General features: G+C 30.5%; 2 protein-coding genes across 3 annotated transcripts; both read right to left on the bottom strand.

The window, feature by feature from the left end:
- Positions 1–510: 510 nt before the first annotated feature.
- Positions 511–5,615, bottom strand: LOC131631010 (beta-glucosidase 47-like). 2 transcript variants are annotated; one of them, XM_058901772.1, is made up of 12 exons: positions 5,440–5,615; positions 5,296–5,362; positions 4,864–4,934; positions 2,937–3,012; positions 2,774–2,848; positions 2,558–2,645; positions 2,220–2,472; positions 2,021–2,136; positions 1,681–1,936; positions 1,233–1,335; positions 1,022–1,130; positions 511–900 (listed from the first exon to the last, which is right to left on the bottom strand). In XM_058901772.1, the coding sequence occupies exons 1-12, from the start codon at positions 5,587–5,589 to the stop codon at positions 690–692; spliced, it is 1,575 nt and encodes a 524-aa protein (XP_058757755.1). In that variant the 5' UTR covers positions 5,590–5,615; the 3' UTR covers positions 511–689. The 2 variants fall into 2 exon arrangements, with proteins under 2 accessions (XP_058757755.1, XP_058757757.1); XM_058901774.1 differs by having other exon boundaries at positions 512–900; positions 4,864–4,922.
- Positions 5,616–16,857: 11,242 nt separating this feature from the next.
- On the bottom strand, positions 16,858–18,969 carry LOC131631013 (glucose-6-phosphate/phosphate translocator 2, chloroplastic-like). Its single transcript, XM_058901779.1, has 5 exons — positions 18,330–18,969; positions 17,891–18,116; positions 17,512–17,734; positions 17,208–17,421; positions 16,858–17,110 (listed from the first exon to the last, which is right to left on the bottom strand). The coding sequence occupies exons 1-5, from the start codon at positions 18,837–18,839 to the stop codon at positions 17,096–17,098; spliced, it is 1,188 nt and encodes a 395-aa protein (XP_058757762.1). The 5' UTR covers positions 18,840–18,969; the 3' UTR covers positions 16,858–17,095.
- Between the last annotated feature and the right edge of the window lie 270 nt (positions 18,970–19,239).

Genomic DNA, 19,239 nt, shown 5'->3' with positions numbered 1-19,239 from the left:
AGTAGGGTGTTTAATGAGTCTTTATTCAAGTTGGGAATGTGTGATATCCATGCACCAACTTGAGTGGGAGTGTTAAGATAAATCAAATATTCTATTAGCTAATTTAGGTAGTCAAATATTACGTTACCTGTAAATTAGGCTTTGTACAGTTGTGAGGTTATATGTACAGCTTTCATTCCTTAAATAGGAGAGAAATTAGAGGAACTCCTATGTATATATATATGTGTCATTATTCAGTGAATAAAATATATCAGAATTATTTCATTGAAACCCTGTTTTTACAATTATAACATCCAGTCATGTCATATCACTATTTTAAAATTAAAACAGTGACTTAACGGGATACACGTCCGTGTAAATTAATTTTAAACTACCATCTAATAGAATTATAACATTTAGCCATATCATGTAAGTATTTTAAAATTAAAACTGTAATTTGACGGGATACACGTCTATGATTGACTGACAGCGTAAAAATACTTTACGCGGTCAGTGCATATTCTTTTTTCTCTTTGAGTAAGAGTAATCCTTTATAGTTTTCTTCATTTATAAAGTATTTTGTTGGATTAAAAATTCGAGCATATACATATAAAGGGCATACATACAAACGGTATAATACATCTAAAAAGTGGTGTGCAGAACAATTACTACTACTTCCTTCTTTCAAAATAAAACTATCTTTGAATTGTTCATCTTTCTTGAGTATGCCCAATCCTAATGCCTACCCTATCCTTGTGTTCTTCAATGACATTTTTGTACCAAAATGCCGACATTCTTGGAGTTCTATTCAGAGTAACAAAGTCCACATGATGAAGTCCAAACCTTATGCTGTATCCATGTTTCCACTCAAAGTTGTCTAAAAGAGACCACACAAAGTACCCTCTAACATCTGCTCCTTTTCTGCATACAAAGTCAACAACATTCTTAATTTTTGTTTCACATAAACACAAACACGAATCACCATGATGTAGCTTGTTTGCTAAGAAATTTAAGGTCGGTAGATATGCCAAATGGCCAATACCTTATTGCTGCTGCTAGAGAATCTAAGTAACCATTCAAGTACTCCACTCTTTTGACATCGTTCAATGCATCAGTATTGATGTGATAGGAAGTCTCACTCATCCCAAATCCTATGTAGGACAAATAAAGTATCATATTTAATTCAATAATGGGATTTAATCATTGTAGGAGTTAACAAAATTTTGTAAGGTTTGTAAATGCAGTAAACTCACCATTTTCTGTAATGAACATTGGTATGTTGTTGTACCTGTCCTTTATGTATGTCACTATCTTTTCCATTCCTTGTGGATGAACATACAACCATGCAAGTGCACTCTACAACCATTGTTGAGTCAAAAAAGAAGTTGAACTTGTTATTTTGTGAAGTACAATAGTTATAAACAATGTTGTAGAATTCATACTGATCAAGTTAGTTCCATTGGTTAAATTAAAAATTGGTCATTCCATTAGCAAATATGATCTAGGTTGTACTTTAGTCTAGTTGAGTTAGGTTGAACTGTCATGTTCAATCAATTATTACCTTTTGCATTTTTTATCTACCATTTATTTATTTGTCATCTGGTTCAACCGATTAAATCAATTGAACCATAACCTAATAGTACCGGTTCTATCATGTGTCTGACTTTTAAAAGATTGATTAAATGATACAAAATTAAGTACCGGTTCTCCAATGGTGAGGCCATTCATTTGTGCCGATGTTAGCGCAAATCCCTCTGTCTTTGAGGATCCTTTTCCTTCTTCACATGTAGAGAATATACAATCTTTTACATAATAACTTGTATAATGATTTATTCCAATGAAATCTAATCCATTCTTGAGTTTTTCTGAATCATATTTGGAAAATGCAAGGAGTTCACCTCCTAATATTTCATGCATTTCTGCTGGATACTTTCCTAGTATAATTGGATCCAAAAACCTGCTTTTCCCTATCATAATTAGAAAACTTTTTCCGACGCCATCAAGAATAACTCATCAAATTAACACACATAAAATCATTTACCAGTTCATGTAAAACGATTGAGCTCTCTCAGCAGCCAACTTATCTTCTGAAGAGTTGCTAAATGGTTCAAACCATACAGCATTCATAGCTATTCCAATTTGTCCTCCCTGGTTTTTCTGATTTTCGACCGAACACTTTCAGTAATCGATAATTACAAAATTTCAAAAATGATTCATAAAATGAAATAAATAATCTTCACCTGATACTTTGTTCTGTACACATCAACAGCAGCCAGGTGTGATAATATGATGTTAGACGCAGCAATGAAAGGCTCTCTCTCTGAATCTCCATAGCTACAATTGCCGAATGAGCCCGAACAGCGAGACGGGGGATACACACCTGTTCTATAGCCACAAATAACTGCAACATTGGGTTCATTAAATGTGACCCAATATTTCACTCTGTCTCCAAAGTACTTGAAGCATATATCTGCATAATACTTGAAATCCTCTCTGAAGATTCATAAATGTTACACATTATATTTACCAAATTAGTTAATGCTAATTTATACTATATTGTTAGTGTAAATGTACTTACTGAATTTCAGGACTTAACCAACTTTCATATCTGTTTTCAAGTTCTTGAGGAATGTCATAATGTGTTATTGTGACAAAAGGTTCTATTCCTGAAATCAATACAAAAAAAAAGTTACTGTATAGTCGTTAAATCTAAATATATTTGAATATATGATTAATTAAGATCTAACGATTTACAGTAGCTATAAAAAAAATATCCAGAGACAGATAAAATGACCTTTATTTAGAAGTGCGTCGATGAGGCGGTTATAGTATGCTATGCCAGCCTTGTTGACATTGCCAAATCTACCTTCTGGAAAATATTTGAAAGATAAAGTTAGACAAAGTGATTAATGAGATTTATTAAGTTGTTTTATTGTTTTATTAAAAATGAAACTTGCTTGGTAGAATTCTGGCCCATGATAATGAAAAACGGTAGCTGTTGACTCCAATATGCTCCATGAGGTCCACATCTTCCTGTTTTTCAATTTCAATAGCAAAAATAATAATTAGCTTTCATGAAAAAAAGGATGATCTGAGCTTATTATATTTTAGACTACACAAGCTTCACATCACCACCTTTCAAAGACATCAGAACCAAATGCATATATATTTTTACGATTTTAATTTAATTCGATTTGATTTTATAGTTTTTATTGGACCGATTCGGTTTTGAATTACCCACCCCTATCTCAAAGTATCCTCATTCTAAATCTAACCTCCACCTCAAACACATACTAATTTGAATATTGTTATATTTGTAGATACACCATCGTCTATTGAGGAAGACAGCAGGGATTTTAACAATAGTCACGGTCATCATTATTTTGGTTGTCGTAAATCCTTGAGAGAAACAAGAATTATAGAAGATAAAAGAAAAACAAAGAGCACAAAAAACACACAAGAACAACAAATTCGATAAACTAAAATCTAATTATACTTTATCAGATTTAATTTTGATTTGTTAAAAACATCAATATTAAATTCCAACTTGTAATCTCTCATATTTAGTTTTAACTTTAAATCTTTCAAAAGTCTATATTAATATATTTAAAAGTCTATTTTATAATAATATATTTAAATATATAGTTTGATATGTATATTTAAATAGGTAATTTGATAGGTTAGTAAATTTATAAATTAATATTAAATAAATAATAAAATATATTATTAATATTAATACTAAAATATCAAGTTTGGATTATCTCTTTCAGCACTTCTCTTCAATATCTCCATCACAATGTGTCTCTATCTTTCTCTAATAAAATTTTCCTCTTATTTTATTTGTTTAAATTTCCTCTTTTTTATTATATGTATTTTAATTGACGGAGAGGGTTAGATAGATGAGAGATATGGTGTCATATCGATAGCTACAGAACTGGTATGTATATATTGCACCATAATAAATTTGGTCAAAATAAAAAACACCGTCCATTTTCATCAAATGATTTTTCTGGGCCTACAGGTTGCTGTCCTATGGCTTTTAATTCTACAAAATAATTTAGCATTATTCACTATGTCACTTTTTGAAAGAAAGAGCATCTCATATTTATACTCAAAAAAGCATCTTATACTTATACCCTAAAAAGCATATATTAAATTTAAATTTTTCACTTAAAATAAAAGTTTGTCTTATATTAGCAAAAAAACAAATAATTTGAAGTTATTTTACATATAATTTTTTTGTTATAAAAATTATTTTACAACTATAGTATAAGTATTCATAAACTTAATTTTAAAGGTAATATATAAAAATTAAATATACTTAAAATATTTTAACAATTGAAATTGATTAACAGGAAAAACTCGTTACTAACAAGAATTAAATCCTTCAAATTAAATTACATAAGTCTCTATCAAAATTTATTTTAAGTCGGCCCTACCTACCTCTAAATGATATTCCAATCATTTCAAAAATATTTAACTTATAGTTACTTCTAAAAGAAAATTGTCTATAATATTTGATATTTTTCTTATAAATCATAATAAGAATATTTTAAGAAACAAAATGAAAAAAAAAATTATCTGTATTTTTATTTCTATATTTTTTAAGAGAAAATAGAGAATGCTCAAAGAGTGTAAAATAACTTTACACTATTAATTAATAAATCATGTATATTCCACTAAATTATTATGTTTAAATATTATTTAGATAACATAGTAGATAGTTGATTTTTTTATTGGAGGACTGTGTAATTACCGGTAAACTTGTTTTTTAATATATTTGGTTATTTTAAAAAGGAAAAAAAAGGGACAATCAATAAAAAAAGAAAGAAAAAGAAATGATTCTTGATTTTCCATCCAATATAATTCTTGCAATGAAACTACCTGATAACGATGGTAATGATCAACAGCGACATCTCCATTACTTCCATCCAATATAGTTCCTGAAATCAAAACTACGTCTCATGTGAAAAGCATATATATATATATATATATATATATATATATATATATATATATATATATATATATATATATATATATATATATATATATATATATATATATATATATATATATATATATATATATATATATATATATATATATATATAACGTATCCTATAAGAAATGTTATTTTTATGTGAGAACATGAAAATGAATCAGAATTATTAGATTTTAAAATAAATGGTGGAGATTATGTGTCATTATTTTTTTTCTTCCTACATTATTAATATATATATATATATATATATATATATATATATATATATATATATATATATATATATATATATATATATATATATATTGAACCTATTTTATGAGTGAAGACATCCCAGTTATTTAGTCCTTTGCCATCACTCAAGAAAGCTCCTTCAAACTGCAAAATAAATAACTAACCAATATTATTTACTCATGAACATAACTAAGTTAGAAAATTAAAGTGTGTAAACTAACCTGATAAGAAGAAGATGCAGTTCCAAAGAGGAAGTTACTTGGAAATTTGGAATTACCTTCCATAGACACAAAACCATATGATCCTATGAAAATATAGAAGAGAAAGCTTAGTAGAAAGAGGGCATGGAGTAGTGGGAATAGAAGCTCCATATTGTGTTGTTGTGTTGTGTTTGTGTGTGATTGCTTGTGACAAGAGTGAGACATATATAATATAATGTGATTGAGTGAGAGGTCCACGTAGGAATTGAGTGATTTTTTTGGGCAGGTGAGTGAGAATAACCATTGACAGTGAGTTGATACTGACCTCAATCATTGGCATTTCCCTATTTTGACAATGTAATGCTTCTATTTTCTTCTTTCTCTTTCATTTCATGAGAGCATGAATTTGCTTTCTACACGCTTATCTTTTCTTTTTGAGAAATGCTAGGTTTATACTACACCATATATATATATATATATATATATATATATATATATATATATATATATATATATATATATATATATATATATATATATATATATATATATATATATATATATATATATATATATATATATATATATATATATATATATATACGGTTAGACTTGTTTTTCTTATTTTTTTAATAATTAATCTCCTACATTGTTTTCTGTGTCACAATAAAATGAGTTTGGAAAAAGTTAGGTGTATATACGGTGTAATTGAATTTGTGTACACATAGCACACCTCTTTCTTTTTTGGTGACAAAGCTTTCTATACTCTCTTTTCTTGTTGAATAAAAGAAAATCATTTTAAAAGATATAAGTATGTGTTTATTTTGTGGTAAACTTTGGTTAATATATTTTAGTAAAAATAGATCGAAAATAAAATGATTTATGTTGAGAAATATTTTACAAAGAATATATTTTTTAAAAATTAATTGAGAATAAAAGATATACATTGACAGTATAAAATTATTTTACAACATCAACCAATCACAACCATGTTAAGTGTCAAATATTACTGATTTGATTTGAACATTTATAAGTGGGAGAACTCATTCACATATGCGAGTTTTTCACTAGGGAGCATTGATACATAGTGTAGGACTAGGTATCTTTGTAAGAGACACACCACATGTCCACCTAAAACTTTTAGGCTATGTTTGGGAGTTTGGAGGAGAAAGGAGGGGAGGACTTTGGAAATAGGAAGAATTGGGTGAAAAGAATAAAAAGATTTTGTGTAGGAGGGTTTTGAAGGGTTTGATTTTATTCATAACACCAAAAACCCCATAAAATGGGGGAACTCAAAAACTGTATTGAAGAAGGGTTTTGGAGGGTTTCCATAAATTTTCCAAATATCTTTTAGGTTGTTATACTATATTGAAAATTATAAATTTTGTAGTGATAATGACTCCTTTATCATTCTAAACAAAATCATTTTTTCAAAAAATGTCAAATATTTTTCTATATTTTTTTAAAAATTCATTTTCGGAAACCTTCCCCTCCCCTCCAAACTCGCAAACATAGCCTTAGGTGATAGGTGAGTGAGTTCTCCCACTTATAAATGTTCAAATCACCACATTCTTATTCAATGTGAGACTATTTCTCCACTTATTCGCACTTGCATTATTATTCTAACAATTAATTTAATATATTTAGATGTTGAACTACAAATTGTTCATGTCTAAGCTGTGACGATCGATGTCCACGGTCTAGTAACACATCTGATAGGAATCAAAGACACAAAGGTTGAGAGGGTGTAGGTAAAGATGGTTGCAAGTCAAACCTTGCTATGTTGGATTAAGTTTGGGGAACAATTGTTCTTATCTGGGGTCTGTTTAGTAAAAATAGCGGTTGACTAATAAGTTAGCTGATAGGTTATAGCTTATGGTTGATGGCTGATGACTGATAGCTTATAGCTTGTAGATGATGGTTGAGACTGATAGTTGATAAGCTGATTGAAATGTTTGGTAAAATTAGCGATTCAACTAACTTATAAATGTAAAATAACATAAAAATATTTAATAATAATTATTTTATTTTAAATTAAAATAAATTATAAAGGATAAAAGTGGATTTTTGTTAAAGTAATAAAGATAAAAAAGGAAGAAAAAACGATAAACTATAAGCTATAAGCTAAAACGCTAAAATAGCGTATGAAAAATGAGCTATAAGCTCGTGATAAAAAGACCGTTACCAAACAAGTCTAAATTGTCATATGAGCTTATAAGCTATAAGTTATAAGCTCAAAATCATGTCTTGCCAAATAGAACCTTGGATTATTAGAGTATTCAAGACGCCACCCCAAAAATTATATCTAGCACCCTTCAATGATTTTACGCCCTTACAAAAAATTCTGAAATTTATTTTCGTGTTTACCAGAAATTTCAAGAAAATATCAGATTTTTTTCGAAATTTCTGAAAAAAATTACAGGATTTTTCAAAAAATATGGTAGTTCATTTTCGACAAAAAATTTTACACTATCAGAAATTTCAAAATTTCCAGTAAATTACAGCACATTTCAAAATTTACTGTAAATTTATGGTAGTTTAATTTTATTTTTTTTAAAAATCCATACCGAAAATCTATAAATGAACTACCGGATATTTGGTACGTTACCGAAAATTTCATTTTTGCCACCTCCCAAATTTATTCTTGGACAATTTAAGAATTAAGAAAAGTTGAGGAGTTGCCAAATATAATTTAGAGGGTGATATGTTAAATCCTCAGATTTTACAAGATCCAATAACACGCGAGATCCAAAAGTGTGTGGTCCAATAACAAGATATTAAAGTCAAGAGGTTATTTCTTACTAACACTTTATGACTCTTATCTATAATATAAAAAAATTAGATGTTCTGGAAATCACATCTTTAACCTTCTCTTTTTGCCCTCCATCTCATCAAATTTGGGGGTATTTGATGTCCAAAAATTACTTTTTGCAACTAAAGAAGTCACTCAAATCCATTATAACTACATGGTTAATGAATTATTTCTTTGGTTTCCATGATCGAACAAAAGGCTGATGTCATTTTGTTCTCTTTGGCTCCAAACCAACCAATCCAAACAAATTTTTCTGTTTTTTCACGTATATCAATGTCTCATCACACCACTTTTTGAATTTTTCTAGTAATTTTCTCTTACTTCCTCCACAAACTTTTCCTCCTTTCTCTCTCTTCCTCCGTTGTTCCTCTTCTTCACAGGTTTCTAACCATCTATCTTTTTCTCTTTTTGTTTCATCTCTCTATATTTCATATCTTTCTCTCACTCAAATTTCATTTGTATCTCTTCTTTGAACCTAAGTGCCTTTCCATCATAACCGTGAAATTGCGTATGAGAAGGCGGAGTTCAAGTGTGAATCAGCGTTGGCGTTATGGTTCTGGAAAAGGATGGTGTGTGAATCAGTTTGCGGTGAAAAGGCACACGATGGAGACAACATCAAGTGAGGTTGATATGTTGAAACTCATGAAAATGCAGTTGTTTGTGATTAGGGTTTATTTTTGCAGATTATTAGATTAGGGTTTTTCTGTTATTGTTTTATTTTTTTGCAGATTATTAGATCTGTTTGGAAGGAAATAGTGGGAGAAGTTTGCCAATAGAGTGAAACACCAGATGATGGCGACAATGACTGAATCTTGAATCGTATACCAGTAGGTGCATTCTTTTTGCGCCTTTTGTCTCCCAATATTTTTCCTCTTGATGTTTCATGAAATTAAGGTTTGATGCTTCTGCTAATGTTTTTGGTTCAACCATGTATCAACAAAGTGGAATATTTTCAGTTGTGTTGGCTCATTCTCCTCCTTGATTTGTTTCATTCTTCTGGAATTGTTTCTTCATACAACTTTTGTTGTTAGTGTTGTGTTGAGTATGTTTCTGTTGTTGATTTGGTTGATGTTGTTGTTGTTGTTTGAAGGTGATGGAGTATTGTGGATGAGGCTGAAGAACATTATGGAAGATAAAGGCGGGTTGTTATGGAAATGTTGAATCATATGGAGGTTCAAAAAGTAGATGAATTATACTGATAGTTTTAATAATGTACTGCTATTATTCGAACTTGACTTGGTGCATAATTGAATTGGGTTGTTCATGTGGTGATTGCAATTAGCTTTTCTGAAGTGTCAAGTTGTATTACTTTAGTTTGGACCTCTGGTTTTGATGGGGGAATAAAAGGCATGTTGGAGCTTTGCTCGCTAGAAACATCACTTGACTGAACACGTGTTATACTCAAATCATGTATCAGCAACTCCTTCATTGCTTCAGTTACAATTATGGAGGGTGTTAATTCACTAAGTATACCGATCATCTCCACTTAGAAATAATATGGTAACTGCTTGAAGTTTTGAAATTCGAATTCTCCAATACTCTCACTACATTTTCCCTTCAATTTCTCACTACGTAGCGAACAATATTTGCGACAAAAGTCTGTACTATTTTGGCTTTTGTGGTGGTAGTCTCAAGTGAATGTATGTATGTATATGTGGTTATGACTCTTTGTATGGATTTGTGCAGTTTTTATGTCCGTTTGAACAAAGATTAGGGTCTGTTCGGATAGGTGGCAGCGTGTTTGAACCAGTTTGTTAATTGCTAGAAGGTTGGCTATTTTCTGAACCGGTTTCTGTTTGAATTTGTGGTGGTATTGGTTATATGGGACTGTTATAGTGTATGGACTGTGGCTTTTTAACAAATTGGAAAATAAAAATAGGGCTAAGTATGTTTATGTATTGGCATGTTGAAATTGAACTGGTGTAAGGAACTGCTTTGTTCAAACTGTTTTGGTCTTTTTTTATCAAATGTAAATGGCTTGGAATTATATGGTATGTGGTTAAGTGGATTTTGGTTTGGATTATGTTAACTGTTACTGCAGTTAGAAATCTTTGAACTATTAGTTAGAAACAATGTTAATTCCTATTTGAATAGAAATGGTTTGTAGCCATGACATGGATCTCTTTTTTGTGACTGATCTGCTACCTATCCCAATACTTCATGGTTGTTTCTTTTATGATGTTGCAGTGAGTATGAGCTAGATTTTGTAACTTGCAGTATCAAGTAGAATCATCATCCAATTTTTCCAGCATGTTGTGTTTAGGTTTATAGCACCGTTACGTTGATTTGCACTTAAATGTATGCTTATGACATGTTGGACTGATATGACTTTGTATCGGTTATGGTAGGCTGGTTTCAGCATTATGATTGTGCAGGTTAAATGGGGCATGGTTAAATGGGGAATGGTCAAGGAAATCAATTAAAGGATAGCTTTTGAATGAATTTCTTTGTGGTGTTGGAGCGCCCTGGTTACCGTGTTGGACGTTGTCGCCGGTGCAAGGCGCATGTTGGATTTCAACACCGTGTCACAAAGGATGATGCCATGAAGTGGTTCCAAGTTAAATATGAAGGCGTTTTCCTAGGTAAGGATTTCATCTGGGATGCATCTGATATCATGATATATTGTATGATTTACCACATACCTTTTTATTTATTTCTTAGGTAGGGATTTCAAGATGTTAAAAAATTGAGATTCTGTTATAAGCTTATAAAACAACCATAGATTTTGCGTAAGACTCAAAGAAACCTCAGCTACCATTATGTTTCTATTTAACCTGTCGAAATGCACATTGGAAATCGAATGTCATTTGGTCCATTCACATTATTTGGTCCAATGCTTTGATCTTTCACATGATTTGGTATTAATATTTTGATGTATAATAACAATTTTGTTTGGCATTTGTAGTGGGATGCAAAAGTAATGACTGAATTTGATCTGACTAATATGCATAAGAATGTCACAAATCATTCATTGACCATGTTTTTACTTTTGAAAAACAACTTCATGGTTCAGTTGAAATTGGTATAACATACATAAATGAAATTGGTACGACATACGGAAATGAAATTGGTACAATCATGTTACAAAGAATGACTATATAAGTGGTTGATAACCCTTTTCTAAATAAATGATCTGTCATTCCATTGCTTTTTTCTTACATAGTTATACTCATTTTCACACGGGAAATCATATTTTGTTACTGTACCATCACAAATGCATCTTATATATTTATTGTTTAAAGTACCCATGCTTTATATATATATATATATATATATATATATATATATATATATATATATATATATATATATATATATATATATATATATATATATATATATATATATATATACATATATATATATATATATATATACATATATATATATATATATATATACATATATATATATATATATATATATATATATATATATATATATATATATATATATATATATATATATATATACATATATATATATATATATATACATATATATATATATATATATATATATATATATATATATATATAAACCGTCCATGATTCATTACTCTATTAACATTCACTTAGTTTGTCATTATCTTTTTTTAACACAAGCCAAAAGGTAACTTCAATATAATGCATAAGATATGCTATGTTACAACCAGAATTAGAAAACAATAGATTTAAAAAACACACAGGCTGCATAATCACAACAACATCCTACAAATATAATAGATACAATAGCAACCACAAAAGCAGATACATCAGCAACAAAAACTCTATCGCTATCACCTCCTAATTGAAAACACACCCGTACCAAGATCAGAAAAAACATAACGCCGCCTGCACTAAGATCAGACCAACCTATTATCGCACATACTGAAACAAAAAAACCAGTCTTCAAACCCGATTCGCAGCTATGCCGAAAAACAGACACAACACTCCACTACCAATTACCAGATCCAAATAGAAGTCATCCTATAATTATGCACCCAGCAGCATAACTACCATTGATGAAATCTTCGAAATGACAACCTTCTCCCATTTAACATCCATATATACCAAGGCATGTCCAAGGATTCAAACACCTCTGAGTTAAGTTGTAATCTAGGCTATTATTTTTAATGCTCAACCAATTCCAAGAAATTACCTTTACTTCTTCTAACATTTTCTCCAAGTTTATTTCACTATTATGGAATATGTTTCCATTTCTTGTCTTCCATATGGTCCAGACGCACGTGAACCATACCACGACTGTGCGCTGAGAGAAAATTCTGCCACTGCTTATCAGCCCCTTGAACTGATAAAAGTGCGTCAAACTGTTTTTATGGAAAACCGCCAATAACAATATTAGATAAGATTCAAAGACTTCACATATATGTTACGTAAATCAATATTAACTTATTCCTGATAGATGGAATATTCTACCTCCAAAATCAGATATAAAAGTTGTCTGCATATAAGCAACATTTCAAATATAGGTCAAGCTCATAGTTTAATTTTGTTCCCAATTGTTATCAGAAACATCTCCAATTAATTTGAAAATCAGTCATTTGAATCATAACATTAGTAAGCTCCAATTGTTATCATAGAGCGAAAAATTAGTATTTAGTCGATGTAAGTGTAACCATTTGGCTTCTACAATGTTCACTTGATCGAAACTGATTTTAGGGACTTACACATGTCCCTATCGTTTGTATGTGTATAAATATGAAGTGAAATATTATCAAAATACTTTTTGGCTTCATTAATCCTTAATAAAATGATTAATATTGTTGTATATTTGTATCTTCTTATGTATTCACGAATTGAATATTGTACATGGAAATCATCATACTTCTATTATGTGGTATCACACACCATTGTGTTTTTGAAATTGCATTCATTGTTGTTTAAGGAAAAAGAAACTGCATTTTAGCAACTAAGTGCATTCATTGTGTTTCCATACATACCAGAACTCATCTTGTTTTGCATTGATGTGTAAGATGAAAAAATTATTATATTCAAAATGGTCTCCCTTGTGCAACCATTAAAAGAAATGATCAAACTTGCAGTAAGATAAATCTAAAACTTCCTATTTCTTATAATCGGGCAATGCACTATCAAATAGAAAATGGATACTGATTTGCAATTGTCTTTTTTCTATAGCATATCAGTTTTAGTGATTTGCTATTTGAGAGTATATGTTTTTATTCACTCTTACGGTCTTACCAATACTATACACAACTAACTCCATTGCAAACGCAGAAGTTACAGCTTTCTCCACTACTACAGATATGGAACGTTTTGTTATAATTTTTCTTATATTAATAAGGATTCATAATACCAAAACAAAAATGGCATGCAGATAATCATTATCAGATTTCACAAACACAACATCATATTACAGCATCTAAAGGTCAACCAATTGAGAGTATCATAGCAATTGTCCCAAAGATCAACAAAAAACTAACAAACCAAAAACAAAAACATTAAAGGTTTTCTGAACAAAGAAACATCAGAACCATTGAAAGATCCTTGAACACCTTCAACGATTCTTCATGGAAACCCATGAAATATTGAACACCTTTAACTATCCTTCATAGAATTCCACAAAATCAAAAACATTTAACTGAAACCAGGATATCGAAAAGCTAAAAACTCTAATGAAGATTAAAGACGGTTGGAAATTGTGGTCATTGGGTAGATACTGCAACAATAGAATGAAGATTACACTTATAAACTTCAAAGCCTGTGAGTTCACACTTACCTTTAGGCTCATTTAACCCCACCAATTATTATATATTATATGCAATGTAGATTAAGTATAATTCCCTTCAGAAAATTTTGAATTCCTTAATGTGAATTGTACAACAACACTAAACTTATATTTTGATAATCAACTATAGAAAGAAGATTTATCTTTTGATAATTGGTTACAAAAAGATGTTTCATATACTCCACTATTGCATTAATGAATAAAATGATGATTTAAAATAATTAAAATGGTAGAAAAATGATATATATATATATATATATATATATATATATAAGTCTGTTTTTTTTTTGCCTTTTAAGTATATTTATTTATCGAGAAATTCATACCACTTTATGAAGAAAAAAAATACCATATGATTTAAATTTTGTACCTAAAATAATGAGCAATTATACTACTTTAACGTTCATAATTTTTTGGCAACCAATGCAACATTCAGTTGGTATCCAAGCCATCAAAGGTTAAGTGTTAGAACCATGTTTTATTTTATTTTAATTTTAATTTTTATTACCATTAGATAGTTTGGACTATCTAATCTCAATATATTAAATTTCATTTGCAATTTGTATACATTATTTTGAAAATACAGATTTCTGAATAATATTAATTTTGAAAATCTCTTAAAATTGAAAAATTCATTTATACATATAAAATCGAGAGCCTCAAAGAAAACCTCTATTGACAACCTAATACATTTGAATACACACTAGAATATGTTAAGAGTCTCACATCGGACAATATGTGGCATGAACATGTCCTTATAAGTGGGGGCAATCCTCACCCTACAAGCCGGTTTTGTAGGGTTGAATTAGGCCCAACCCATTTCTTAACATGGTATCAGAGCCTGGTTTAAGATCCGGTGGGCCACCTTCTATGGTTTCCGCTATCGGGCCACCCACCGTTTATTTCCACGCTCCAGTTGTCTAGTCCTGAGCGTGAGGGGTGTGTTAAGAGTCCCACATCGGACAATATATGGCCTGAACATGTCCTTACAAGTGGGGGCAATCTTCACCCTACTAGCCGGTTTTGTAGGGTTGAATTAGGCCTAACCACATTTCTTAACAGAATCGGTAGTTTTCCTATTTTTTCTATTTTATTACTCTTCTCCTATCTCTTTGATATTTTTCTTTCCCCTAAAGTTGCCTTAGTGCTTGTGGGTGAATGCTACTTGTGAGAAAGTTTGTATTGGTGTCGCGTCTCTATTGGTTATTTCAAGAGTGTACTTTAGTTTAAAGTTCTTATTTGGTTTTAGAGATAAACCGGTGAAAATTTTTGTTTGATTCTAAAACTCAGTCCGATAAAAATTTTGTTTGATTATTGAGATTAACAGATAAATAGGTCCGACCCTGTGCCTGTGCAACCTGCCCCACAGCACAGGGCCTCACAATTATGGGGGCCTCATAATTTAAGTTACTACTATTTATATGGTTAATAAGGAACTGGATAATAATATGTTGTTTAGGAAGAATATAAATGAATTGCAATTAGAGCTGTCAAAATGGGATAGCCTATATGAGCCGGCCCGCCAGGCCCGGAAAATCATAAGGCTTGGGCCTTAAAATTAGAGCCCATGTTTTTCAGGGCCTTTTTAACCCAGCCCTGAAAAGCCCACTACCCATTATGTTCAGCCCATATGGACCGTGGGTAGCCCATCAGGCCCGCATAATTATAAATTTAAAAAAATATATTAATATTTATATTATCTTACTCCAAAATAGCATATTAATTTTTCTCACTTCACTAAATTTTATCTCTATTTTATTCAATCTTTCTTTTTTAAATATTATACATTAATACAATCAACATTTTTTCATCATATTATAATAGTTTTTCTTATAATAAATATTCAAGTATTATTTTATTCAATTTAGACATATATTGTATTTAGAAACACATTATAGTATTTATTAGAGATAATATAGTACTTAAAAATGTATTATGTTTAAAATAACATAATTTTTAATTTTATTTATAATAAATATTATGAAGTTTTTATTTTAATTTTTTAAATAAAAAAACCCATTAGGGCCGGTTAACCCGAAATCCATCTAGGGCCGAGCTCGGGTAGTAAATCTCAAGTCCATATTATACAGGGCCTTTTTGGCCCAGCATTGAAAAGCCCAGGGCCCGCTAGGGCCGGCACGTTTAGGGCCGGATAACCCATATTGACAGCTCTAATTACAATGGGTAGCTTAGAGCTGTCAAATCACACTTACTTTTAAGCTCATTTAACCCCACCAATTATTATATACTAAATACAATGTAGATTAACTATAATTTCCTTCATAAAACTTTAAATGCCTTAATGTGAATTATACAATAACACTAAACTTATATTTTGATAATCAACTACTGAAAGAAGCTTTATTTTTTTGATAATTGGTTACAAAAAGATGTTTCATATACTCCACTCATTAATGAAGTGAATGATAATTAAAATGATAGAAAATGATATATATATATATATATATATATATATATATATATATATATATATATATATATATATATATATATATATATATATATATATATATATATATATATATATATATATATATAATTTGATCTGCTTTTTTGTTTTTCAAGTATATCTATTTATAGAGAAGTTTATACCACTTTATGAAAAAAATACCATATGAATTAAATTTTGTATTTAAAATAATGAACAATTATACTATTTTAACGTTCATATTTTTTTTGACAACCAATGCAAGATTCAGTTGGTATCCAAGCCATCAAAGGTTAAGTGTTTGAACCATGTTTTATTTTATTTTTATTTTAACTTTTATTACCATTAGATAGTTTGGACTATCTAATCTCAAAATATTAAATTTCATTTGCAATTTATATAAATTATTTTAAAAATACAAACTTCAGAATAATATTTTGAAAATCTCTTAGAAAAAACATATTGAAAAATTCATTTATACATATAAAAACAAGATTACAAACACTTTTAAATGGCCTCAAAGAAAACCTCTATTGACAACATAATACACTCTCTAATCAACACCATATAGTCCTAATCATAATCTTATCATATATAGTCCAACACCATAAGCTCAAAACAAGAGTCATCATTCTCTTGATTTCAACAACAGCTTCAAAATCACATCCTTATTTCTCTTTAGCCTGCTCTTTCACATAATCAACAGAAAATGTGTTAATTAATGGACAAGAGATTATGCATAGAGAAACAAACATAGTTTAGAAGGAAATAAAAATGCACCTGCGAATAGATGAAGGTTCCAAGAATCGCAATTGCGGCTCCAAGAGCGTTGATAGGACGAAGTGGCGTGTGAAAGATAAGAATGGAAGCAACTATTACAGAAATTCTCTTCATTGTGTTTCCTATGCTAAATGTTAAAGGAGAAATCTGATCAAGAGACATGTATGAGACTTGATTATACAAATGGTAGAACACACTCTGTGCAACAACCCACCTGTCAACAAAAAACAAGACATTAATAACTATTTTACAACGCTAAACTCTTATTACTTAGGTGATCGCGCGCGGAGAGTGTAATGCTTACCATACGAAATTAGGGCCAATCTGAGACACTGCTGTTTGCCAGCCAGCAGCCCAGAGTTTAGGACCCTCGACAGCAACGGCGAAAGGTGTGAGAATTATTAAAGACAACATTGAAAGACAGGCGTAATAGTTCATTCCACTAACACTCATTCCATTCATCCCTTTCTTGGAGAATATGTTTCTGAATACAAATGCCAAATTTGATATCATAGCTCCCATGAATCCTGAAAAATGAATAAGTACTCTATTTACAACAGTCACATGATTTGCAGATACGTTAGGGGTATACAAAGTCAATATGCTATTTAGGTTTGTGGTACGTTCAAATATAATAATTGGTACGCTATTTTTAAAAGATTTGTTTGTGATCTTATTCTTACCGATCATATTGAAATTGAGCTCAGTCACAGCAGCTAGTGCACAACCACCAATTATTGGCAACAATGAAAGGTAAACTTGCATGGGAAATGCTTCTCCAAGCAAGATTCTTGATACTAGCACACTGAAAGCTGGTTCTCCACTCTTGATGATGTGAGTGAATGAAACTGCTACTTTGGACATGCTCACAGTTGCAGCAACATGTCCAATTGTGTGTGCCACAGCTACCTACATTACCAAATTTGAAATTTCTTAGGTAAAATACCTTACAACTACTCCGGTCTAACCTTTATTCTTCCGTCAAACACCATTGGCACGACACTAACACATAGTTACTAATAATAATTTAAAAAATTGAATGTGCAACTAAATATGTCATATCAGACACCGACAGGTGTCAGACACTATTAGAATGAAAAGGAAATTGAGTGATTTTCTTACGGGAAAAAGGGCTTTCCAGAAGTCCAAACTAACTTTTGGGGCCTCAGCAACCCTAGTGGCCCATGAGATTAACATGATGAGAGAACCAGCAGCTAAGGACAAAGTGGAAGTAAGCCAAGGGTAAGGAAAAACATTCAAAACTTTCTTGTTGTATATATTGAAAACAACATTCAAAGCCCACCAAGTAGCAAAATACAATCCAATTTTAACCTTTTGAGCTGCTTCATCACTAGGAAGCTCAATGTTAATCTCTAATGGCCTTGATCTATCAGCCTCATAGGCTTGACATTCTGTTACATTCTTTCTTTTGGGCTTTACTAGCAATGCAAAACTCTCAATGGGTGAAAGGTAGAGAGGTTTTTTGAAAGAAAATAAAGGGAGGGCCATGTTTTGTTCAACATTTTGAATGGTTGGTTGAATTGAAAGTTGAGACCTTGGAAGTAAAAGCTTTGTGCTTGAAAAAGTAGAGTTGGTGAGTGATGATGGTGTGCACTTGATTGAAGTGATCATGATTCTTGGTTTATTTGTGGAACAAAATGAATAAACAAACAATAAAGTTGTTGAAAATTGATGTGTTTGTGTCTTAGTGTTTTGTACTAAGTAGTTGATGGCTTGGTTAGAACCTAGAACCTTGGAACATTTTATATAGGAGGAACAAGATTCAAGAAATCTTGTTACAAGTAACAACTAACGGTGTAAAATAAAAGACTGTTTTTATGTTAGTTTTCTTTATACATCTTGGACCCTACAAGAATTGTCTCTTCCTCCTGCATGGTACAATAATAATTCTGCTCATTCATTTTGAACCGCTAATTAATCGACAGAGCTTAATAGCACACTGACCAATGAATGAAAAGAGAGATCTCAACGATCCAGAAAGACAGAAAAATCACATTGTGGTGTTTAAATC

The sequence above is a fragment of the Vicia villosa genome, unplaced genomic scaffold, assembly GCF_029867415.1.
Source record: "Vicia villosa cultivar HV-30 ecotype Madison, WI unplaced genomic scaffold, Vvil1.0 ctg.000758F_1_1, whole genome shotgun sequence".
Taxonomy (NCBI): Eukaryota; Viridiplantae; Streptophyta; class Magnoliopsida; order Fabales; family Fabaceae; genus Vicia; species Vicia villosa.
Note: the sequence above shows the minus strand (reverse complement) of the source record. Positions and strands in the feature narration are given on the sequence as shown.